This window comes from Bombus pyrosoma, linkage group LG11, assembly GCF_014825855.1.
Source record: "Bombus pyrosoma isolate SC7728 linkage group LG11, ASM1482585v1, whole genome shotgun sequence".
Classification (NCBI taxonomy): domain Eukaryota; kingdom Metazoa; phylum Arthropoda; class Insecta; order Hymenoptera; family Apidae; genus Bombus; species Bombus pyrosoma.
The window spans coordinates 14,636,811-14,662,899 of NC_057780.1; the positions used below are offsets into that span (position 1 = coordinate 14,636,811).

Genomic DNA, 26,089 nt, shown 5'->3' on the forward strand with positions numbered 1-26,089 from the left:
ATTCTAATAGAAAAAGAATCGCGCTGTATAAAAAGTTATTTTTGAATACATTTCAACTTTGATATTAATCATTACGTATTACAAAATTGCATCTAAATATGGCGTCTAGTGTCAGCTGTTCATTTGATACAAATCAGCTGTGTTTGGCGTTAAACGGCAAAAATAATAAACATACGTAGTAGATGTTTAGTGAACTAACTTTTCGCCTTATTATACGGATACGGATACGGATATTATTATTGCAGATACGGTATGAATTTAACGATTAAAGTGTTACATTGCATTACCTTTTATTTAAAATTAGAAATTTAAACGTAGAAAAAATATATAAATCGAAAAATTTTATCTTTATAGATATAAACCATAAGGATAAAAAATGGATGTAATGACAAAAGAGTTGCTTGTACCCACAAAATATATAAAAGTAATAGATGGTAGAATTTGTTTAACCATTCATAAAAATTGGCTAACCAGTTTAGTTAACACAGGTCCAATCTCTTTTATTAATCACGAACGATTAAGTGAAGATGAAATTGCAGCTTATCCTACACTTGAAGATCTGGGTCCAGACTGGATAAGAATATATGTTAGAGTATGTTAATTTATATAGATAAAGGCACTAACTTCTTTAATTTGTTTTAAATATTTTTTCAGCTATGATGGAATATTTATACAGCTTTTTTTGTCTTTTGTAAGTTATAAATACAATGATATGGCAATTATGATATATATATATATATATATATATTTTATTAATTTTTGTGTGCCAGCCGGAAGATGTGATTGATTTACATAGATTTCTCATTCACACTCTCATTCAACTTTGATATATGCTAGATTCAATTATGATATTATTAGCTATAATTAAAAGTATTTTCTGTAATCTATATTATTAAAGTCCATAACATTATTAGAGATATATATGATAATTATTTTAATTCCTAGATTTATGAAAAACAGCATAAATATGCTGTTCCACTCCCAAGAGGAAGGAATATAAATGGAAATACTCATTCAGATCTGACATATTCACAATTAATGCACTATGTTGCAGAAACTAATTATCGAAATTTGTGGAAAGAATGTTATAAAAAGTATTACAGTATGTAATATAATTAATTACTCTAATTATATGTTGGAAAAATAAATTTATTTTTATGTTTTTATATGTACATATATATGTCCATTTTTATTTGTACGTACAGGTCCATGGAATTGCATAGAACATAAAGAACAATACAATATAACTGCTAATGTAAGTGATATATGGATTATGCAAGAAGTATTGCAAAAAATGTATGGTTGTACTTTAGTACAAATACAAAATGGATCAGTGATATCTGTGTTGCCTGGTACACCAACCGAAATACACTGCAATCTTCTTCCAATATTGTTTGCTATTGAAACTACATCTGCCTTCCTAACATTACATGAGCAAACTGCAGAATATTCTCTCCGTGAGTAAGTACATATTATATATTCCAACTGTGATTTCTTATTAATTTTGTAATTGGTTATCTGTTAACTATTTATTGCTTTTAAAGGTGTGTAATGTATAGTCCTGCTGCTTTAAGTATGAGTCACGGAAAACCATTGTTTTTAATATATCAGCTATTACAATTATCTAGAGATTTACATGATCGGGGTTTAGTATTAGGTGAAATTACCCTTAGTGATATATTACTTATGGATAATTTTACTATTCAGGTTAATATTCACAAGATTTTTATAAATATCTTTTATTAATTTAATTTTCTATTGAAATTATAACTACTTTCCCAGATTTTATTGTTAGGTGTTACCAAAAGTAAGTGACAATATATATATAAAACCTGAAAATGAACATTTCAAAGTTTCTACTAGTCAGGAAATTAAAGTAAAAAATTTTAATGGCTGTAAAAAGAATTTAGATACAATTTCATCAAATTCTATAGTGCAAGAAAATTTTAAATTTGGAATAAATGCAAATATTGAAAAATTGTGTGAAATGTGGGTGTATAATTGTATTAGTAATTATGATTATTTAACTGCATTGAATAATTTGGCTGGTAGAAGATACGGTGATCCAAGTTGTCATCATGTAATGCCTTGGGTCACAGATTTTACATCAAGATGTGGTGGTAATTGGAGAGATTTGACAAAATCTAAATTTCGATTGAACAAAGGTGACAGACAATTAGATTTAACATTTGATTCACAATCAACTGAAGTATGTATATGAACAATATTTGCGAATTAAATTACTTGATATAATAATTATTTAATTAATTATAATTTCCATAATATTTGCAGGTGGGGCATCATGTATCAGATGTATTATCAGAAATCACGTACTACGTTTATCTTTCTCGTCGCTATAATAAATCTGTTCTTTGTAAATATGTACGGTCACAATGGGTGCCAGGTGAATATCCTGCCTCGATACAAAGATTACATGACTGGAGTCCAGATGAATGTATACCACAATTTTTTACTGATCCTAGAGTTTTTAAGGCAAGATAAAACTAATAAAATTACATAATATAGTTTACATAATATATGTAACTAGGTATAATATGTATATAACTATTTAAAAATTACAGTCCATTCATGAAGATTTGCCAGATTTAGAAATTCCTGGATGGGCAACATCTCCAGAAGATTTTATTGAAAGACATAGAGAAGCTTTAGAAAGTTTTCATGTTTCTGAAAGATTACATCACTGGATAGATCTAACTTTTGGTTATAAGTAAATATTGCTTGCTTATTCTAATATTTATTGATAACATATATTAATGTTATTATTATTTATTTTTTTACATATATAGATTATCCGGTTCAGCAGCAGTAAAATCTAAAAACGTCTGTTTGCAACTTGTTGACAATCATACTACTTTAACTAACTCTGGAATTGTTCAACTTTTTACACAACCACATCCTCAGAAAATTATTCCTTCACCTTATTGGTGTAAGATCCCACCCCGATTACGCTCATCTTTCTCAGTCAATAAGTATAGTACGTCTAATATGAGAGTTTCAATTTTTTGACATAATTTTGTTTCTTTCTAAAACTAATACAGCAATTTATTACAGAAAGTGATCAATCTGGGAACAGAACTAGTGATGATGAAGGTCATAGTTCTGGATTTGAAGAAGAAGAATTACCAACATCAATTATAAATACATCGAGATCGTCTCCTTTGGTCTTAAGTCGATTATTAAGTCGTTCTCGAGGTTCTTTACTTACTACTGAAGACAATGCTAAACAAGATAAATCTACAAGTCAGACAATAATTCTTCCAAAAGATTATAACCCTGTTACAGCTATTTTGCATGTGGAAACTATGCATGCATTTATGAATAAAGTGAGCTCTCAAGTTTATAAACCACAATTTGAGTTACATGAGTCATCCACAAATTACAAACAAATTGTGGCTAGTGGACGTATTAAGGAACAACAAATTCTCGGTTGTTTAATTTTGGAAATATTTTTGTCTAATAAATTTCGAGCAACATGGAATGTTGAAAAAGTGTCATTTGTAAAAAGACTTGCTACATGCTTAAACATCTTGAAAATGTCGGCTGATAGTCTACCTAAATGTGTAAGAAATGCTGTTGCCTTATTGCTTCAAGTTGATATTATACCAAATAGTTACGATATTGATAACATAGAAGTAAGTATTTCTCTAAGTAATTATTATAATAAATATTTAATGATATTACTTTATATTATGTATTCATCTCTTTCTATATTATATTAATCTATTACATGTTGATTAATAGATTATTAATATATATAACATTATAAATTTGTAATATTTTGATTAGATTAGATATAGTTATATTGTATAATAAAATTATATGATATTATGTGATTTTTCAGGTAACTGATATGCCTTTTCGTTACCCAACTATTACACACATGGGTCTACCTCCACCATCTGCACATCAATTTTTACAACCAATACTTTCTGGAAGTTTATTTCCATTTTCCAAATATTATAAATATCTGTTTAATATTGTAGAAATGTTACAAGAATATAATAATTTAGTTCGTGAATTAAATTTTATAATGAAGTCTGAAGAAGATATAGATTTTATATGTAAGACAAAAACAAAATTCCTTTGTAAGATCAGTGAATGTAAAGTTAAAGCAATTGCAAGAGAATTAGAACATGTATTGTTCCATACTGGAGTTGCAAGGGAAGCATATTTAGAGCTAATAATGCCTCATATACAGCAAGTAATGGAAGAACCTTACAGTGCTGTTTTGGCTGCATGGCATTTATTTGATCCTATTGCTAAGTAAGTTATTTATAAATTATAAGATTTTTCGTTCGTTTTTATGAATGTTCAAATATTCATTATAAAATATTATACTTTATAATAAAGTTAAATAGCTTTCTTTGATATATTTGATATTTATAATATTTTAATCTTTTTCTAATTTACTATTTTTTTAATGTATTATATAATTGGTATTTTTCCAGAGCACTGGGTCCTCGAGATACTGCGCAAACATTCCTTTTATCCATTATGAAATTATATGAAAATGGTTCCTTCATAGATAATTTTGCTCATGCTGATATTCTCCCTTCAGGATTAATAGCAAAATTGAAAACTACGCGTTTATATCATAGAAATTTCTTGCTTAAGCTTATGGTAAGATTGGGTCTACGACGATTTTTGGAAAATTTTATTGCACCTCTTGTGGAAGCAGTTGGAGGCTATAGAGATTATGTGCAAGGATCTTCAACATATATTCATAAAACTGGCAATCTCAAGTAAGAAAAATCACATATAAAGTTTTTAAATATATAACAATTATATTACAGTAAAATAGTTCTAACAAAAATTACATAATTTTAAAAGGAAATTAATTTAAATCAATATATACACAACATGCATATATAGTTAAAGACTTGAGATTTTCACTGCCCAGTATTACAGAATTTGTATACTCAAAGCATCCCGGTGTAAGTTATTCTTACTATTAATAGCAGTGTATTAATTGACTCCCTACTAAACATACTATGCCAGTGTATATGTATACATATATCCATTAATATGAATAGTTTCTGATGAGTTTATTTCCTCTTACAGGAGTTGTGATTTAAGTGGGATATGTAATGATGGAGAAGGAATTTTATCTCCTTTAGATGAGGATTTTTCTGCAGATTCAGAACATAATATTACTTTATCACCTGTACCTATAACTAGTGACTATGCACGTGATATAAATTCAGCTGACAATGATGTCGAGGGTAAGCTATCAAATATAATAAACATACATATATCTCAAAAATTGTGAAAATTTTTATGTACCTTTCTTAATATAGAAGTATTTACAATGGAAACAGAAGAAAGTTCTTGGATATCTCTAAATTCTGGTGCAACATATGATATTGATCTAAATGTTGATTTGAGTTTGAATCTAAATGATGATTTAAATGAAGAGGGAAGTAAAATTTCACCACTGAAATCTGTTAAATCACCAACAATTCCTATACCAAAAATATCCAATTCTTCCAGTAAATCTCTGACAGAGTTTGGTAATATTGGTTGTCATGTTGGAAGTAAGACTTCTAATGATGAATTTACTTATGGTGGATTTGGCCACCCTACTAATACTTCTGAGGAAACATGTACTATAGGAGTTGAAGAACAAAATTCTGCAATATTAAAAATGGATGATAATAAATCTAGCACTGCAGAACATGAAAATATCCAATTGGATCACACTTATCAAAAATCTACATCAAATGAGTGCACAACCTCTGAAATGAGTGCTGAATCTATTATCTGGTTGTCTCATCGACTTGGTCCTGTGCTTACTGCCCGATATTTATCACGAAATTTATTGAGAATGCTTACATTATGTTACACTGGGAAAGAGAACTTAACAATAACCGATGATACTTCCTTGTTTATTGAAGGTATTCCCTGGAATAAGAAAGTTTTACTTGGTGATCATAATGCTAATAAAGTTTTGGAATGCCTTGCAGCTATTGCAGGTTATTTTATTTGTATAATTTATATATGTAATTACTAACTTAAAGTTCTAAAAATGAAGCTAATTTAAATATTTATATAGGTTTATATGGAGAACAAATTATAGTATTGCAATATTTTGCACACATGGTAGAACTTCTAGCGCTTTGTAAAAGAAAATTGACACAAAATTTAGAAGGGGGACTTATTTCATGTTTAACCCTTTTAAACCATATTACGCCATATCTTAGTGATGCAGTACTGATGGATATACTTCATGTATGATAAATACTGTACAAGTTTTTTAACACTGAACAGTGCATATTTGATAATATATCCAATTTCCCATTTTCCATTTTAGGAACCAATCGTGAAAGCAATACTGTATCCTACAGTTCGTATATTATCATCTACAAGATTTACTTTTCCCAATGGTATAATCGCACGTTCGATAATGACAGAAAAATGTTTAGAAACTTTATTTATGTTTAGTTTACGATTGGGTAGTGTCATTACAAGAAATCATTTAGCTGTACCTATTCAACGTTTTTTTTTAGCATTTGATAAATCATTTAATCAAGATGTTACAGAAAATGTTAAGGATGAGATTCACCAAAAAACAATAAGTGAGCACTTTATAAGGTACATATTACGTTACATATTACGTTTAATATTATTTTAAACGTAACAAATACATAAACATATGAGAGAATCATATGTTTTACTATAATAAAAGTATAATATATAGATATATGTATTTTTATAGTGTAAAGATTTTAAATGAAGATAATAGAGATATTCTGGGACCTCAAACAAATTTTAATCAAGATGTTGCTGATTCTTATTCGCCCCCAGTTGTAGAAAATATAGATGCCTCTGATTCTCAAAAGAATAAGGTAATTGAAGATATTATTTAATAAATTTTTGTATTTAATAGTTACTACAGTTTATTAGATATCCAACATATATTTAGGCACTTGAAGAACTAAAAGCTGTATTTACAACAGAATTTGCTCATAAAACATATATGCTCTTTTATAAATGTATTGATAGTGAAGTAATGGAACAAATACTTAAAAATCATGAACATATACGCAATTTATGTCATAAATATGAGCAAGAAACAAAAACGACTTATAACACTGGTATATTTTATATTATATTCCATTTATTTTTACTTCCCTCTTTTTACAATTTTTATAGATCTTTTTATTTAAGATCTTTAATTTAATGTATCTTTCAATTCTTTTAAAGATGATAACAAGTATAATACATCATACAACAATTATAATGTAACAGGAAATACGGAAATAAAAAATAAAGATGCAGTTAATTTTGAAAATATATCAATTGTGGGAAATAGGTTTGCTGTGCAAACGAATGATGTCGGGGATTATGTTACTTCAGAAAACATAATATCTAATCGTGAAGCAAATTGTTCTTTATCAAATGGAAGACAGTTACGAGGAAATTGGTTAGCATATTGGGAACATGAAATTGGAAGATCAGAAAAAGATACAGCATTTAATATAAAACAAATAAAACTCCAAACTTTTAGCGGTCATACTAATAGTATTAGATGTCTATATGTGTTAGATAATGAGAATAGTTTTATGAGTGGAGGAAGAGATAAGACTGTGAAATTATGGAGTTTAAGAAGTCAGGTAAAATTATACATATGTTATACTAATCCTAAACGTATGCAACGTAATTCTAAAATCGTGATAAATCTGAAATGGAGGTGACTTCTTATGTGAAAGTAAGTTAAAAACATAGAATAAAACCTTTATATTTTCAACCTATTTTTGCATTAGAAATCATTTTCTTTCTGCTTGTACTATGACTTTGGAATAATGCCAAGAGAAAGACAAACAAATAGAGAAATCTTTCATAATAAACGAAATTAAAAAAAAAAAGAAAATAAATAAAAACAAAGGAAATTAAAATATTAAGGTTATATCAATTAATGTATAAAATTTTATAATAACAGAATATTAGTGCTTTTCAATATAAAAATCTTATATTATTAGATATAGAGACATATATTTTATATATAAAAAGAGTTTACACTTAAGTAGCATATTTTATCAATAGGGGGATGGAAACACTGTCACATCTTGTCAGTATACTTATACTGGACATAAAAAGTCGATCCTTGCCCTTACATTCCTAGAATCTTTACGATATGTAGTTACCTGTGATGGCACAATTCATTGCTGGGATCCTTTTATGGGTTCCCTTCTTGGATGTCCAGAAAGCTCACGTCCAGTCCCTGTAAATACATTAGCTGCAAGTCCTCCCCCATGTACAACTTTACTTGTGGGTACAACTGATATCACTCTGAGAGTTATTGATTGTAGAACATTTCAGTATGTAAATGAAATGAAAGTAAGTATTATCATGTTAAGTATGCCATTATAAGCTTTTTAATAAAATAATTATTTCCTTTTCTCTTCAGGTATCTGTAAATCCAACAGGTTTGATTCGATGTATTGCAGTAGCACCTAGTGGTTATTGGGTAGCATTGGGTCAAGCATCAGGTTTTTTAACAATTTTAGATATTCGTACTGGACTTATTATTGCATCTTGGAAAGGCCATGAATGTGAAGTGTGTTATTTCTAAAACATGATCATAAAAATATTCACTATAGAAATACTTAATTGCTCTTCTTTCAGATATTACAATTAGAGGCAATTAATGAAACTACATTAATTAGTTCTTCACTAGATGAAACTATTGCTGTATGGAGTGCACTAGACGGGAAACTAAAATTTCATATGAAGTAAAATAAGATGTTATCTTTTATTACATGATCAAAGTTGTCGTTTTGAACTTAAATATATTTGAATAAAAAAATTAATTTCACATTTTTAATTTTTAGGGGCTCTACAGAACCAGTTCATTGCATGACTACGTATGAACAAGAATTAGTTATAGGAACAACTGCAAATCGGATAGGGGTTTACACATCCATAGAAACAACAGCTTCATTTTCATCATCAAAATTAAAGTCTGATACTTTCAAAGGTCTCCTTACGACAATGGCGGTTCTCCCTCTTAATAGATTATTGCTATTAGGTGCAGATAATGGAGGAATAACATTAATTTGTTAAATACTATATATACATATGACCTTTAAATATAAATTAATATATATACATAAATTTAATAATTTAAATATACAATTTTACAAATTTAGTTAAAGCATTAATGTCTATTCATCATTTTTAAAAAGGATGTAATATACTATATACAAAATTAAATAATTTCATTTTTTATGACATAGCGTAACGAAAGAATTTTATACATAGGTTATGTCTGTCCTTGTTCCAATTACTTTTAAAGCAAGTTCAGGGGACATTTTATAGATACCAAGGTCTGCTAGTATCTCGCTTCCAGCAAGTTCGTCCTCATTGTTCAGAGCTTCAACAAGTAACATCGCTGAACCTAACATGATATTTAATAAAATGCATGCTTCTTTAATCCTGAAATATTATTTGGACAATTAAATATACAGAATATTAAACATATATGTATACTACATAGTGTAAGGAAAGAAAGTATGTTTGAAACAAAATATACAAATTCCTTATGCTAATAAAATAAAATAGACAGTATAGTGCAATAAATTTGTAATTTGTCAGATTTAAGTATTAAAGAATTAAAATGTTTTCAAAAGAAATTTGCATATTCAGATATCTCATATTCTTTCTCTCTCCCTCACTCCCCCCTCCCCTCTCTATAGATAATATCATAATTATCTGTTACTTACAAAGGAAAATATGATTCTGGTTCACTAATATATAGGCCAAATAATGGAAACAAGTTTCTGAAAATGTCATATTGCAATTGTTCAGCTCCACCCATGTTAAAATGATTCACTAGAACAACTTCTTCTAAAATAAACTGTAATAAAAAATATCTATTTGTATAACTACTTAATATGACGTTAGTTTTTAAAATAATATCATAATCTATATCTAACTTGATCGAATTGTGAAGCTAAGGTTTTCCAAGCTTGCTGAAATAGTGGCAAAGCAAGTGTGTTGTGCAACAGATTAAGTTGTGTTGCTAATTCTTGAAACATGGAATAGCCACTTGGTGTCACAGACAAAGAAACAATTTCTTTAGTAGACTGCATTGCGAACCATCTGTAGAAAATATGATCCAAATTAATTTTATATTCCTAGAAACTCTATATGTAACTTTGTATATGTAATTATACATAATGAAATACTTAATATTTATGTACGTTTATATACAAATATTTAAAAAATTAACATGATACAAAATAATGTTAAAAAAGAACTTTATCTGTTACTATAATAAATAGTTAACTTATTTAAAATTATACTTTAGAAAAATGTGTTACTTGTCTTAATTACATTATTCTCACTTCCATATTTAATGTTCCATTATTGTTAATCATTATTAACATTTAACATTATAATGTAAAAGACATAATAATTAAAAAGCAATTTTCTTACCAAATCTAAATTTAAAAAATACAGAGTAAAAGATTTAGTGTCAATATAAAAAAAATATGTGATTATTAAAACCCTAAACTTCTCTACAATGAACATTTTTTCACTTCATACGTAAATATTAAACTGTTATTTTTACATACACAATAATATATAAATAAATTTGGTATTGAACATCCGTACTTATCTGTTCTATATGGTCTGCTTTTTGCTTTTACATCTAAAGATACAGAATCACTAATTTCATTTATTAATTTCTTTTCTAATCTTCTTAAGAGAGCAACAGCTTCATCAAATACAGAACCTTCAACTTCTCCTACGTTTGTAGTAATATCATTTCCTTTCAACGTGGCAGTTTCAACTGTTTCAAACTGTTGCTTGAAGAAGTATAATTGCAAAAAATGCTAGAAATAAGAAATTAGATAATATATCAAAAATATCTCTCTGAAACATGTATTTTATATATAAAATGCTTACTACTGTTACACCCCACTCTTCTAAAACAGTTGCCACATAATGTAATGTATTAAGAATACATGGCATAAGAGATGTTAAAGGATCTTCATAATTTTCATGTAATAATTGAAGCAATCTTACTCTCCAGTCATCAATTAATTCTAATTGTAGTTCAAGAAACTGTAACCTGTTGTTTGTATTTCATACAATTAAGTAATTAGTTATTAATTAATAACTCAATTATTTTAGTTACTGATAAATTGTATAAATGTTTTTATAGATTTCTAATATAAAAAGTAAAAATAAAAAATTCAGGTATATGTTCAAAAATTTTATCTCAATAGCTTTTGTCTGAAACATTTTTCAAGATATTCAAGATACTTTTCAAATATGTACTTATATATGTATATATATAATTGCACAGTATAATTTTATTGTATAGATGATCGTATATATTATCCATTTACCTGTGTCCTGGTTGAGGTAAATGCTTATACCTATCAGAAATTGTCGTGAGAAGTGTCAGAAAAGCATCTGCACATTCAGTTACTTTCATATCATCAATATCAGAGCTTGATAATTTATCCCAAGCTGTATTTGAACTCAAAATGGCATCCATTTTTTCAGTTGCATCTGATAATATAATACGAATAAAATGTTTAAAACAATTTTAATGAAAAGCTAATTTAACATTTCATATGAAATTATAATACATTAAATAAATGATTGCTCAAATAAAAAAACATTTTATAACATTACATTTCTTTTCCATGTTAATCCACTTTACAAAAATATGAGCTTGTGTAAGTACAAAAACAGTAGCTGGTTGAGTTGAAGGATAAAATAATGTCTCTCTCAATTCCCGTTCAAAACCTAAAGCTTCATCAACCAAATGAGCAAATAAGGCATCATCGTACTGTACTATCGATAATTCAGAATGTAGTTTTTCAACTGCTAATTGTATTAAAGCTCGCATGAACTCGACCTATCACGACAGAATAATATATACAAAATTTTATTCTATGTTTCAATGTGTAAATAACAATAAAAACAATGTATATTCAATCGTGTATTACCTTCATATCTATATAATTAAGACCTATTGAATTTGCAGCAGGTTGTACATTTTTCTGGACCCACTGAACATGATCTTTAATCCAAGTTAATATTTGAGTAAAGAACCATTCAGGTTTATCTTGCCGATTTGTTAACTTAGAACCTGTGAAATGATATATAAATCTTTGTCTAAGTGGCCGTACTAGCAATGAAATTGGTAGACTCACAGGAGTAAAATCAGTTAATAAAACTGATGTTACCACAGACTTTGCAGATTCTTCTCTATACATTTAGTCAAAGATGAAATATATCTATTCTAACAACATAGGTAAACTTAATAAAATATGAAAATAAAATTTATGCTTTCTAAGGATACGGTAACTGTAAGTGCAATAAATATTCTGTAAGTATTTTAAATTTTATTAATGTTTCTGGCATAGGAGTATGTAATGTGTTTGCATTACTGCCACAAAAAGGCCATTTTAATGTTTTTAGTATATCATTATATTCTCTGAAAATTATTATTATGTATAATTAATCACATACACATACGTAAATACATATATACATGTTGCATACTTGGACAATTTATCCTTTATAAGGTTATGCCAAAAGTGAAGAGTTTCTTTGACATAATTTTGGAGATAATGACAATTTGACGATCGTAGTTGACAACTAATATTTGTAAGGTCTGCATATAATGAAATAGTTGATTCGTCATCACCATTTGTTAGAGATATTTGTATTTCATCACTAAAATCATAATCTTTTAAAGTTTTAAATAATTGTAAAATATAAATAGTTGAATAATAATTTACCTAGTATTTTCAACATATTTTATGAAATTTAGATATGATAAAGATTTATCCAAATAACTTATAACGTCAATAATTTTTTGCATTTCGAAACTTTTATCATTTTCTTGCATTGTTTCTTGTATGTTACCTCTGAACTCTGCAGAATTTTTTTCCAACTGTTGAAATTCAATACTAATTTTTTCAACACTTTCTATAACTGCCTTTACTTTTGACGGAGCTTCAGTCGATGCCATTGATAACTAAAAATTTAAAAGACCAATAACTAAAAACATCTTTTGCACTATGTTTGCGAAAACATGTAAAAGTACATATTATCTTTGGCAAAGTCCTGAAATAATAATATATTTTTAAATACATACCGACTTTTCAATTTCATTTTTCTGTGCATTAAGGGATTGGTGAAATTCGTATATTTTATTAAGCCCTTCCAGATCATTTCCTAATTCCATATTAAATTTTTGTATAATTGTTTCCTTTGTATCAACCATAATGTTACACTGTAAATATCCTACAATATGTACATTAAAAGTTTGACAGTTTAAGGTTATGATACTTAATTTTGTGACACATGTATGTGTATTTAAATACGCTACTATACCGATTATGATTTAGAACAATTCATAGCAATTTTTCACAGTTTTATTGCTTTCATTTACTTCGAGCCAATTGTTATTTTAATTCATAATTAATGTCATGCTTTTATTTAACAATTGAGGCTATTCAAAAATATTATTTAATAAATGCAAGCATTTTAGTTTGCTATGTTTTAAATATTTGATGTTTTTATTTTTAAACTTGTAAAACATCATTTGTATATATATGTATATACATATTTATAGGTTATAACATTTTATTTACATAAAATAAAATCTATTATTGAATTGTCAAAAATATTGTATTGCAATAAAAATTTGTCTTTATATAAAGTATGATGTACATGTTATTATACATACATATGTATGCATATATATAGAACTTGGTAGAAGTTAAAGCTTTTTCTTCCAGATTGTTCCAGATTGTTTAATTTAATAAATATATTAAATATTTTATAATAAAAGTTTTGCCATGTTTTTTGACTATTTCATAATTTTGCAAATATTATGATATGTTCAATTTACTTCTGATATAATTGTAATCGATTATTGCTTTTGGTTTTTTAATAATTTCTCTTCGTATCATGAATTTTTAAAATAATTGTTATATCATTTTCTTCCATTTATCTTCCATTGGGAAATGAATAGTTTTTTAGGGAACCAATTATTTCACTTTTTCTATCTCATGAAAATGTTTTTATTTTACACAACATACTCAAATTTACATATAATTAGCAATTAAATCCATTTTATAAAGCATGAAATGTACTTCAAATTCAAATACTCGAATTTACGAGAAAAATAAAATAGGTATGTACCTAAATATACTATGATAAAGGTTTTACACCTGTTAAAAAGAAAAATGTTACTCCGACTTTGATGCGAACTTGAAAGAATAAAAAGATTTATGTACAAATTATATTATTAAAATACGCGAAAGACTACAATATGGGCTAGAATGGAAGTTTCGCTTTTTGTATTTAGTCAATAACTATTTTCGCTTCAATAAAACATCCATATGCAAAGTATTTACTATTTTATGGTAAATACCTACATTTCACATACAATTCAATATAAAGTGATTCTTAGAAGTTACGATCACCTTAGTGTATAATTATTAAATCATGTGCACACGCAGTCACTAATTACTACTATATCTATATCTTTTTTCTAATTAAAAAAGAATAAAAAGAAACTTCGATAAAAATGTAAGAAATAGGAGAATATATAGTGCGCATAAAAATATTTTATTTTATAAAATGTTGCAAACAATGTCTGGACGGAAATTAATTTTAATTTAAATCAGATACAGAAATATTTAATATAATCAATTAATCACCATTTGAATCGCGTATAGTTAATTCTTCCGTTATTTGTCTTTCATTATTTATGATCAATAAATAATTGCCATTCGATATCCGATCTGATAGAAATCATTTGTAGAAAATATCGATTGGTTAACCTAATTAAAGAATTATCATATTTCATGACAATATCAGGATTTTATATAAAAAATCTTTTAGTATTAAGTTTTTATGATAATAGATTGTATATGATAAGTGCATCTAGTAAATTTCAAGTCGTTCTCAAAGGGTAAGAGGCATTTTTATATCAAATTAGTCTGAAACGAAAGAGACATTAGGCACCTACTCACACTTATCCTATTCGTCTACTCTTTAAAACTTGGAGGCTGAGCCTTTTTAGAAGTTAGATGAAGTAATTTACTAAATGACGTGTAAAAAATTTTTGAAAGAATTATAATTAATCGGAATCGCGAAGAAAATTATAGTTATAGAGATTCCTTTTTGCAACCTTTTTATCTGAGCCTGTAATCAAAATTAAAAAAATACGGTTTGCAGATTTATGTCAGTTACAGGTATACTACATGCTGAAAATTTCACCGATATCGCTTGTTGCGAAAACAAACGATAAGCATCGAAAGATGTAAGAATCTTTAGATTTATTACAGTTGTAACGTATAGGCCCAATATCGTGAAAAACTGCAATTTTCATCATTTTTAACCGTTTGTAACTAACAGCAGCGTTAATCGATTTCGATGGAATTTTCAGCATGTAATATAACTGACAAATCTACAAAATGTATTTCTTAAATTTTCATTACAGGGAAATTAATCTAATTAGGAAACTAATTCATCCAACTTGTCGAAAAACTCAAATCGTTTAATCTAATTTTAAAAAAGTTACTTTTTTTGTTTTAAAGGGCACATGAATATAAGTACGAGAAACTGTACATCTATGTATAGTATACATAAAATATTTTGTACATGTTTGACTATAACTTCCGTTGCTGATTTCTAACGATTTCTTTCTTTCTTCAACATATTACGGACTACGCGATATTAGCAGCACTTACCCTACGTAGCTATGTATCTAGATATAGTCTTGCACAATTATGACGATGTAGAAAAGTATTACAAATCGTAGACAACTTTTTGTTACTTTTCATTATCATTAATTCATTATCGCGCACAATTTGTTTTGGAATTTTATATCTACATATTCTGCCATTTGATTATTTCATATATGTAGTAAGTAGGTAGGTATATTTGTTTTTATTGTTCCAAAATACTAGTAAATGAATTATGATCGAAGTGTTGATTATTACATTCTAATTTCCCAGAATAACATTCCTTTAGTTCTTTTACTGACGCAAGAAAATTGCTTTGAAGAGATCAAAATCGAAGTATAATTCGTTTACTGGCAATATTTATGTATTTATAAGGCACTTTGTATTTTATTATTTTGAAGCAGGAATACGAAACATACTCTACACGAATTAATCGACTTGGCAAATGTATGATACTATAAATATTTATTCTTTATTCGAAGGCACACTGCAAATTACTGTGTTACAAATATATTATAATTATTTTTCATACACAGTATTATTAACTATCAATTTATTGTAGAATTTGTCGTCTAATAGATATATGTATGTATTCAGTCAAGTAATAAGCACAAACCATATTTTCGTATTAACAAATATTTCAACGGTGATAATTATTGTTGTGAATAAATAAATATTATTTTTTAAATTAATGTAAAATAACTGAAATACATTTTATATACACAATTTTTCTGCCCTTTCAGAAATTTATCGTCGATCGACATCACGTACGTAGGTACAATAAACTTAAATAGAGTAATACTGGGCAAAATAATAGTTTCTTATTCGTCTTAAGTATCTCTCACTGTCGGTTAATATTCAAAATGAAAATATTTATAACATCTTTTAAAACATTCAAGTATCTACTGGATGCGTAAGTATGTATAATCGTTTGAATCACGTATCGAATGTTTAGAAACTGAAACCACTTACTTAAATTTGTTTCATATTCATGAAAAAGATTGTAAACGTATCTATAAATTTTTAGGATAACGAGTAGTTAAGAAAGTTAAATATAAATGTCAGAATTTGTGTACAAAAGGCTTTAACCGGCCAATCTTTTAAAGAGTATCAAGAAGGGAATCTAAGAGATCCAACTGATTCTCATCCCAACCAGCAGTAGCAATTAACAAACCAGTGAGATCATCTTCGCTTAAACTAACTTGGGTAGAATCAGGAATTTCTGAGAGACAGTCTGGAATTGGAGGAGATACGCTACTGGGCGGTGTCTCGTATAACGTTGACGGACAGTTGATCGATGGGGCGCCATTGCTTTGAATATTGTTCGTTACCATCGTCTTTGCAGCTGTTAGCTTCTTTGATCCACGAATTCGTTGAGACATTGTTGCGCGTCGCTTCGATTTTCTACCTTCTTCCATTCTTTCCAAATCTAATTTCCAGAAACCACCTTTGCCTGGTTCATCCTTTGAACGTGGTAACTTGACAAAACACTTATTCAATGATAGATTGTGTCGAATTGAGTTCTGTTTAAAATAAAGGAAACCGCTGTTAGATAATATCTAAGTAATTACAAAAGATTATGTTCACAAATGCATATTTTCAACATTGAAATTTATCTTATTTTTAACTATACCTGCCAAGCTGGATCAGCATATTTGTAAAATAAGAAGTTTTCTCGAATCCATGCATATATATTTGAAAGGGACACTTTGTTATTATTTGCACGCATCGCCAAGCAAATGATCGTCGCATACGAAAATGGCGGTTTTGCGTCAGGATCAGTTCGATATTTCTCGGCATTTGCAGCTAGATCTGAACAAATAAAATTATCTTACGTCGTTGATGCTTTGCAAGCATAATATTTTTAGCTGCCGATTTTCTTTGCTTCTCGAATATTTTTATGTTTATACATGTAGATTTATTTACGTAGATTAAGTATGCGTATGTAAATACCTATACTCAACATTATACCGAATAGTAGCGGGTAGGCAGTTACTTACATGTACAAGAAAGTATTTGCTAGATTCGATAAACTAACAGTATTTAAAAAAAAACTGAATAAATAGATACTAGTTAAAAAATTATTTATTTTCCTATCTGTGTATCTATATAGCTATTATTTCTTTAGTCGTAGACATATATTTTATTAGCCATATTAAATTGTTACGATATTCCTAAAAAGAACCATCTGCAAACCTAAATTCAACGAATCAACATTTTTGATAACAACAGATTTCTACTTTTTATAATAATATAGTTTATGATAATATAGATACCACAAATAACAATGCAATGAAATCAATTTCACTTACCTAATTCGGCCTTAATTAGGGGTGAAAGTTTTTTTCTTGGCTGTCGCGTTACAGGAGGTGGAGACGGAGAACAGGGTGGTGTTGGCAAACTAGAAGCACTTGTAATGTCAAGCGATTGTAGCCATGAAAGACTTGTCAATTCTGCCTCAACGCCATAATCATCATTATGCATATTTTCTTTCATAATTGATACACCACGATTCGTTGGTTTCTTAGTATCGATCGATTCTGCCTTCATTTTCACCATTTTTCATCGCATATGTATCGAAGGCGTGCTCAGAGCCTGGATGAAAGTATCCATATCTATACATAACTTATTAAACATATTAAACAAATTATTATTTCAGTTTCTAGTTTTTTTCATTTACCCTATTGTTATTATTTAAAAATTTCCGGACATTAGCGATATAAAGTGAGAATTACATTTCTATACAATTTTATATTACACTTAAGGTACTATTACAATTAGAATAACAATTAAGTTAGATCGAATATTATTAAAAAGATCCATATCTACAATAATTTGTTTAAAACAAATTTATAAAAATAAGATACTTTACATATAACTGATTATACTAATAATCCAATAATGTTATAACAGAATCTAGAAGACACAGACGTCGACATGTACCTACTTATTAGCAAAAGAACAAAACGAAAGTGAAAAAATCTTTTTTCCAAGATTGATTCTATCGATAACAAAGGATATCAAAGGATCCATTTCATTTATGCATCGAAATTCGCTGATATCTGATATTACGTACGACTGATATTACAATATCCAGTAAAAACAATTAGACGGTAAATCAATACGAGAGTTTCACGAAGTGCGGAGTTCAAGTAAAATTCTTATTTAAAAATTACAACACACCTCTAAACGTTCCCCAAGGTAATACATCGAACGCAAATTAAGATCCTTCACAGTAAAACAAACATTTATGCGAACTTACAAAAAAACTTGAGAACATGAATCCGATTACGATTTATTACATCATATACGTACATTCTCACCAATGTATAGAACAAAACATGTAAACCGCATGATCGTTCGAATGAAACTAGTACCAAGGGGTAACGAGAGCCCTGATAATCCCCCACTTTGAATCTACTTGCTTGCCGTGCTGTATACCATTGGCCGTGGTTGGTGTGCGTGACAGGTGTTGGCTCCCTTTCGCAGGTGGACCATATGTACTTACACGCTGTTCAAACCTGCGTGCAAACGCAAACCTTTCCCTTCTTTTAATTTCTTGGACAGTAAACGGGGGAACTCGACCTCGCATTTTTGCTTCTATCCTTCCCGCTTTATTTTATACAAACTGTGGCAACGAAATAAAAGGTGAAAGTAATTTTCTTAGAAGAAAGGGTTCTTTCGGTCTACGACAGTTCCTAAATTCGGCTAAAGAAGGCACATCTATCTTAAATAGGAATTTGTTTGTAATCCGTTACATCGTGTATACGTTCTTCTGCAAAGTTGAAATAGGTAACCAACCTAATATGGAGAATAGTTGATACATAAGTACTACCTATATAGCAATAAAATCAAAACGTGGGTTCAGGATTATCATGGAGATTGTAATTCATCGCAGTAATATTGCTTTTTTAAATCGTATCTCATCTCTACATAGTCATATACCTTAATTAATTTTATCGGTCATTTTAAGAAAAAAAGGAATCTTATTGACTTTAGAAACTTTTTATGTTATAATGTATAAGCAATTTACTGTTTTATATAACACTTATATTTGGAATTTTTAAGCAGATACTTATACTTGCATATGAGTAAATACATGTAGGTACGTATAATTTTTTATGCAGATATAGTTTAGTAGCTTTATCTTTTTAATAAAGTCTGATTATAACTTTCTGCTTATATTAAAAAACTGGAAATACTATTTGAAAAAAAAGCTTGTAATTAACGAAGTTAATTACCTACTTACATACTTACATATCTTAGAGAAGAGACTGATTTTTGTTGTAATTTCTTCAGCGGAACTCTTTTGGAATACGTTTTATAACATCAATAGCGGTGAGTAATAAAGGATATTTTATATTAGATCGTTAAATAATAGATATGTATGCAATATTTCACACGCTATGTAAGTATGTACATTGTAGCTACATACATAGGTACCTATTCCTTATTTACGTTACTACATTACCTTTCTTAAAGTTATTTACATTTTTAAAGACTTTATAACCGTAATCCGCAATTCTAATTTGATGCAAAGTGTTAGAGCTTTGAAGTTTAATATAATAGATACCAAAATCTTCAGCTATTCAATTGCTATTACAAATATTGATTTAAAAAATATATGTAATGATATCATACGAGGAAAACTCAACATAAATAAACGTATTTATGTGATATTTTATTTGAAAAATTATTATACAGGCTTCGGCTAAATAACACGTACAAGCGGATATGAGGCGACTCCTTATGAAAAAGTAAGAAGAGAAAAGAATCAAATTTTTTCATACGACGTTTCGTTTTCGAGAAAATTGTGTTTGAAAATTTATCAAGTATGCCTGAACATGACTAATTATCGAAATAGGTATGAGTAAACAATAAGCAGGGAATTATTCTACATACAAAAATAAGTCAAAAATGTCCGTTCGAGGCTTCATTTGCAAGAAAATAAAGTCTGAACATATTTAACTGAGAATTGACGTATGATAAATATTCAAATTTATTTTTCTCGGAAACAAAGCGTCTTGTGGACTAATTTCCTTCCGCATTTTCAATTTATTTTTACATGTAGAACAATATCCTGTCGATTATTTATTCCTGCCCAGTCCGGAATTAATCATGTTCAAGTATATTTTAAATAATAAATTTTCAAAATCGATTTTCTTGAAAACGAAGCCTCGTATGAAAAAATTTGATTCTTTTCTCTTCTTACCTTTTCATAAGAAATTATTTCATGCCTGCTTCTAAATGTTATTCGGTCATACTCTATATAGTTATTACGATTGTATTGCAAATACCTCTAACACGAATCGTCATCGCAAGTAGAACTTGTAATTCATGTAGCTTCATATCTGTCATTCTATTCCAAAAAGTTGAATACGTATTCGAATGCATTAATCAAATAGATATACATAGGTATAATTTTTGTATCAAAAAAAATTGTTTTAGTGGGATTAGATAAATGTAAAATACAAATCAATGATACAAAGTTTGTTTGTAATATCTTTAAAGGAAATATTAATTGGAAATACACTACAATTCTCTATGTAGATGATGTATTCTGGCAGATATAAAACAATGCAAATAGGTATGTATGTACTATTTATGTTAAGAGAAAAAAATAGATTGATTTGAAGGTTACAGTCTGTACTATCAATAATGATGATCGAAGTGTACATATATGGGTAGTAATGTCCAGAAAGTATGTAAATGAAAATCAGATGGTCATATGCTTCATTGTTAGTAGGGGTGGTCGCATAGCTTGAACGTTCTGGTACAGGTACTTTCATTGATCGAATCAGGAAGGCAGTGACCGTCACTTGCGATATCCCAACGTGAAAGAGAGGGGAGAGAACCGTAGCTATTCGACGACGTTGAGAATGGCGTGTTAAATTTCAGAAGCCTGCTTATTATTGGTTGATGTCCGTTAGGATCGTTAGGACAAAATTTTCCTGACAAATTTACACGAGATCCGAACTCGATTTTACCCTACACGCAGGTTCATGGTGTGGGCGTTATCCAATGGTTGACCAACCCTCTCTATTCGTGGAATCATGAAATAGTCTTAAATATTGTCAAATAAATTATATGTATATTCGTTTGATTTTAATTCAAATATTACTTCATATTTAAGCACATCACACATTCTTATCTATTGTAATTTCTAACTAAACTTGTAATTTACGCCGATACATGTATATTAATAACAAAGGCACATAATTTGAATCGCTTCGATAACTTTCTAATAACTTCAGCGAAATGTGGTCCAAATGAATGCATTTAAAGAAGGCCACGTGGTACGCTATTTATTAGCGTACTTTTTCTTTCTTCTTCTATCACTTGTGTTTTTCGAAATGTTTGTACGATGAAGTGGTATTAAACGACTTTTGGAAAGATTCTATCACCTAACTTATCGAAATTAATTCACAACAAACACCTATCAAACTGTTTCTTTCCTGAGTTGGGGTTGCTTGTCAAGATCCTATCAAGCGATCACCTACCTTACATCTCTAAATTTAACTCTTTTTAGATTCCTTCTTGTAGTTCCATGAATTTTATGAAATTTAATCTACTTCTTAGGATGTGCATCGATAAATCTAATGATTAACGTTCATAAAACAATACAGCCGTGTATTTTTAACAATATTTGACATTAAATATTCGATTAAAAGATATACCGTCGTTCAAAGCTTTTCAATTTTTAAACTTTTAAGATTTTAATGATATCTATACATAAGTCTATAAAATCATAAGTGTAATAAAAAATAAAAGATATTGACGGAACGATAAATATTTTATTTGTGTCTGCTGTTATTCTATGAGTTTCCCAAACAATTTTAATTATCCACAATTTTCACAATAAGAGGAAATTTGATTTTCACTTAAGAGAATTGAAGGTAACCCTGAGATTTCGAAAAATACGAACGATAAGAAAAAGTCAAGTCATGCATCGTCTTTGAGTCAAACATTCATCCGAATCAATTTTGCTTAAGGTTATTATTATTATTGTCACTTACGCAGTTATCTACCAAAGTGTACCTACATTATATATAGTTCCAGTTACGTTGCTCACTCTGTATAACTAAAATATTTTATAACACGATTTTATTCTAAGCAAATTTGGATCTGGAGAATCTACTTCTATTATTATATTATAAATTGCACAGAAATATCGACAAACAATTGTTCTGTAGCTAAGATATGTAGTTTTATAGCCAATACCTGTCTAATGGAATTGATAAACTTCCTTATGAAAAAATATTGTACATATTTATTACATTGAATAGATAAACATTATAATCTACTCCAATATAGATCATGTATCTCTGGTAAGTATATATAAATCCAATTTTGTACTTTCAATAAAAAAAATTAGAGAAAGATAGATTGAATACGTTTCAGCAAAATTCCATGCTGTCTACGCAGTCCAAATGGAAGTATCTACATACACGATCAATAATCTCCTGGGAACATCCGTTCCCTTGCTGGCCTATCCAGCTGGCCACCCCTGCAATAATGGTAGCACCAGCAGCACCAACAGTACCAGCACCAACAGTAGTAGCACCTGCTATCCTCCCCGTACCGCGTCAGGTTGTGACTCATGACCACTTTACGTTTTACCACCATCTATCATTACCAATTGTCGCTAAAATACTTTCATAACTCTTTCCTCTCGTAATTTTATTTCACTGCTTACAAACAATTGCGTGATTACAAATTTTTCATTATTATTTTATTTCCTTTTTTTTATTCTATCCTCATCGTGTACAATCGTTTACACCTTCCTCCTCCCTTCTTTCAATAATTCTTAGTTAAATATTACTTATTACATAATATGTTATAAAGCTAAATTTCATTTTCAGTTTTATAACAAAACTTCAAAAATTTGTAATTCTCATTTTAATAAATTTCTTTAGATTATAAATACGTACCTAATTAGGCGTTTAATTGCAAGAATACAGAATATGAAATTTATGATAAGGAAACTTTTTAAAAAAATTATTGGTACAATCAGTACAGTGCTCTTATCGGAAATATTTTCTCAGAGAAATGTTAAAATCTTTTCTTTCTACGTAGCTACATACATATCTGTATTAAAATAAATTAAATGAAGTAAAAAAAATATTAAAAGTTTCAAGAGGGTGCATATGTAAGTACTAATATTGAGAACCTATTATACACAACTACTTATTTCTTAGTTAGAAAAGAGTATTTCCTTGAAAAGCGTTGATCGACTAGAGATCGATAGATTGTAACATATCCCCTTAGGAAATGTTTATAGGTCACCACATGAAAGATGATGTGGACGTATTTCAATGGTTAACTTAAAAGACCAGATACTACCTCGCAACATTACAAATATAGACGCGAATGGGAGTATAGATTTTAGGAGAATGATGGTGCTTTTATAAAATATTCAAAGAAATTGATTCCAACTACCACAGCAGCAATAGTAACGGCAGTTAGAGTAATTGTTATATCAACGATATAGATTTAGCGAAGTTTTTAATTATAAAACGAATAACTATATTCCTTTCAAAATTCTTAAATATTCTTAAACAAAATATATATTGCAAAAGATATATAACTTGGAAATAGAGATTTCTGCAAGGAGTATGTATTATTATTTTCTATCGTATACCTACTATAATTAATTTTAGATAACTTCCTATTTAAATAACAAGTTTCTATTTCGAAACATTATAAACTACAATACATAAAGCATGATCAGGTATAATATTATTTTAGGTACCCCAAATAATATTCGGATTTATGTTTTATTTCGGTATTTTTCCGAGTAAAATATATTTTTACCCCAAAATATTATGCAAATACAATCGTAATCATAAATTGTAATAAACTTAATACTTACCGATATAAATAATTATTCACGTCAATCCGTGCAGAAAAGGTCTCGCTCATAATTAAAATTATCAATTGTCTATAGTTAATGGTATATTTAATTAATAAACATTTGTTATAAGTACGCAATCGGTACAAAAGACTTAGGTAAAAATTTGAATTAAAAAATGTGTTACCTTTGAAGCTGCCATTATATACACTTATACTAGCACCCACTGACATCATACTATCGCCATCTTCTTATTACGGTAAACGGTACCAGTGTACCACCATACAGGTGCATTTAAATATATACTTTATACTTATATATATTATAGATACACACTCGTAAAGATTATTGATTGTAGTTAAAATTTACTGTTAAAGATATTATGCGTACCTATGTATATGTATATATGTATATACTAAATACATAGTACGTATATTATAAATATATAAACATAATTCTATTACAATAATCTGAATAATTCAATTTAAAAAGAACAAAAAACCATTTTCTTGAAAAGAAATTATCTATCTGCAATTAATAGTATCTTATAATTTGAATTAAAAAATTATAACATCAATTTCTGATGACACCATAACATAACATTCTCGGTATCTATTGTTGTCTAGCTATTTATATTTGTAGTTAAGTAACCTAAATATTTTTATGAAATTTATGTACACAGAAAAACTCATTTACAATTTGAATTATTTCATCTAAATTTGAATTTTTATCGTAAATAAAATTGTAGATATTCCTGTGTATGTTTGTGAATGAGTAACTGAGTAAAACTATGCTGGTGTGCAGCGTTTTAGTCAAAAATTTAAAAATACAATTTTCTATAAAATTTAAAACAAAAAATAAAATAAAATGGAATTTCAAATTTTTGGAATATACATTTTCACGAAAGATTTTTTATTAAATTTATGAAGGTGAACTAATTTAAAAAATTAAATTCTTGTATACATTGTACGTATGTGTAACAAATGGACGCGTGGATAATATAGATTAAATACTTATTATATTTATTTACTTATATATATCTGTGTATTATGTGTTTTTTATTTACTCGTATGTACACATATTTAATTAATAGAAGAACTATGTTATAAAAATCAAGACATTTTTTGGTATATTTAAAAATTTAATAATGTAATTTTAAAAATAAGAAATCTATTTTTCCAATATTATTCAACAGATAAAAAGCAAAAGACTTATAATTTTCTTACAACTTTACTTACATAATCCCTTTTCATAACATTAAATCAAAGAAAATAAAATTATTTTTCACACGTACTTAATACGTACATCCTAATGTATATTGATAGAAAAAAGGAATAAAAAAAGTTAAATATGGTTCATATTGCAACAGTATGTGTGAATAGAAGTCTTTCTTATTATCCCGTGATTAAAAGATACATCAAAACAATATACTAAACTCTTAACACTTTCTTTTTTACTTATTCCAACAAGAATAATTATGTATATTCTTTTG

The 26,089-nt window shown here is 28.1% G+C and overlaps 3 protein-coding genes across 9 annotated transcripts; 1 reads left to right on the top strand and 2 right to left on the bottom strand.

The window, feature by feature from the left end:
- Nucleotides 1–96: 96 nt before the first annotated feature.
- Nucleotides 97–9,178, top strand: LOC122573120 (WD repeat-containing protein 81). Of its 2 annotated transcripts, none has more exons than XM_043739096.1 (23): nucleotides 97–250; nucleotides 355–592; nucleotides 946–1,102; nucleotides 1,206–1,461; nucleotides 1,545–1,707; nucleotides 1,796–2,209; nucleotides 2,293–2,493; nucleotides 2,583–2,728; nucleotides 2,808–2,995; nucleotides 3,073–3,653; nucleotides 3,863–4,284; nucleotides 4,470–4,763; nucleotides 5,083–5,243; nucleotides 5,319–5,993; nucleotides 6,074–6,249; nucleotides 6,332–6,612; nucleotides 6,737–6,866; nucleotides 6,944–7,115; nucleotides 7,225–7,634; nucleotides 8,065–8,358; nucleotides 8,429–8,578; nucleotides 8,647–8,753; nucleotides 8,853–9,178. In XM_043739096.1, the coding sequence occupies exons 2-23, from the start codon at nucleotides 377–379 to the stop codon at nucleotides 9,082–9,084; spliced, it is 5,826 nt and encodes a 1,941-aa protein (XP_043595031.1). In that variant the 5' UTR covers nucleotides 97–250; nucleotides 355–376; the 3' UTR covers nucleotides 9,085–9,178. The 2 variants fall into 2 exon arrangements, with proteins under 2 accessions (XP_043595031.1, XP_043595032.1); XM_043739097.1 differs by having other exon boundaries at nucleotides 7,270–7,634.
- On the bottom strand, nucleotides 9,128–13,550 carry LOC122573123 (RAD50-interacting protein 1). Of its 3 annotated transcripts, XM_043739105.1 has the most exons (13): nucleotides 13,384–13,550; nucleotides 13,145–13,293; nucleotides 12,786–13,024; nucleotides 12,547–12,720; nucleotides 12,344–12,478; nucleotides 11,988–12,249; nucleotides 11,671–11,896; nucleotides 11,379–11,544; nucleotides 10,933–11,098; nucleotides 10,639–10,859; nucleotides 9,957–10,122; nucleotides 9,744–9,877; nucleotides 9,128–9,456 (listed from the first exon to the last, which is right to left on the bottom strand). In XM_043739105.1, exons 2-13 carry the CDS (start codon nucleotides 13,271–13,273, stop codon nucleotides 9,273–9,275), a joined length of 2,202 nt encoding a protein of 733 aa, XP_043595040.1. In that variant the 5' UTR covers nucleotides 13,274–13,293; nucleotides 13,384–13,550; the 3' UTR covers nucleotides 9,128–9,272. The 3 variants fall into 3 exon arrangements, with proteins under 3 accessions (XP_043595040.1, XP_043595038.1, XP_043595041.1); XM_043739103.1 differs by lacking the exon at nucleotides 13,384–13,550 and having other exon boundaries at nucleotides 13,145–13,354; XM_043739106.1 differs by lacking the exon at nucleotides 13,384–13,550 and having other exon boundaries at nucleotides 9,246–9,418; nucleotides 13,145–13,356.
- A 1,056-nt stretch (nucleotides 13,551–14,606) lies between these two features.
- LOC122572947 (forkhead box protein J1-A-like) lies at nucleotides 14,607–25,821 on the bottom strand. Of its 4 annotated transcripts, XM_043738717.1 has the most exons (5): nucleotides 24,785–25,821; nucleotides 24,619–24,687; nucleotides 18,059–18,371; nucleotides 17,380–17,558; nucleotides 14,607–17,269 (listed from the first exon to the last, which is right to left on the bottom strand). In XM_043738717.1, exons 3-5 carry the CDS (start codon nucleotides 18,303–18,305, stop codon nucleotides 16,847–16,849), a joined length of 849 nt encoding a protein of 282 aa, XP_043594652.1. In that variant the 5' UTR covers nucleotides 18,306–18,371; nucleotides 24,619–24,687; nucleotides 24,785–25,821; the 3' UTR covers nucleotides 14,607–16,846. The 4 variants fall into 4 exon arrangements, with proteins under 4 accessions (XP_043594652.1, XP_043594650.1, XP_043594651.1 ...); XM_043738715.1 differs by lacking the exons at nucleotides 24,619–24,687; nucleotides 24,785–25,821 and adding an exon at nucleotides 18,930–19,095 and having other exon boundaries at nucleotides 18,059–18,341; XM_043738716.1 differs by lacking the exons at nucleotides 24,619–24,687; nucleotides 24,785–25,821 and adding an exon at nucleotides 18,930–19,095 and having other exon boundaries at nucleotides 18,059–18,361.
- Between the last annotated feature and the right edge of the window lie 268 nt (nucleotides 25,822–26,089).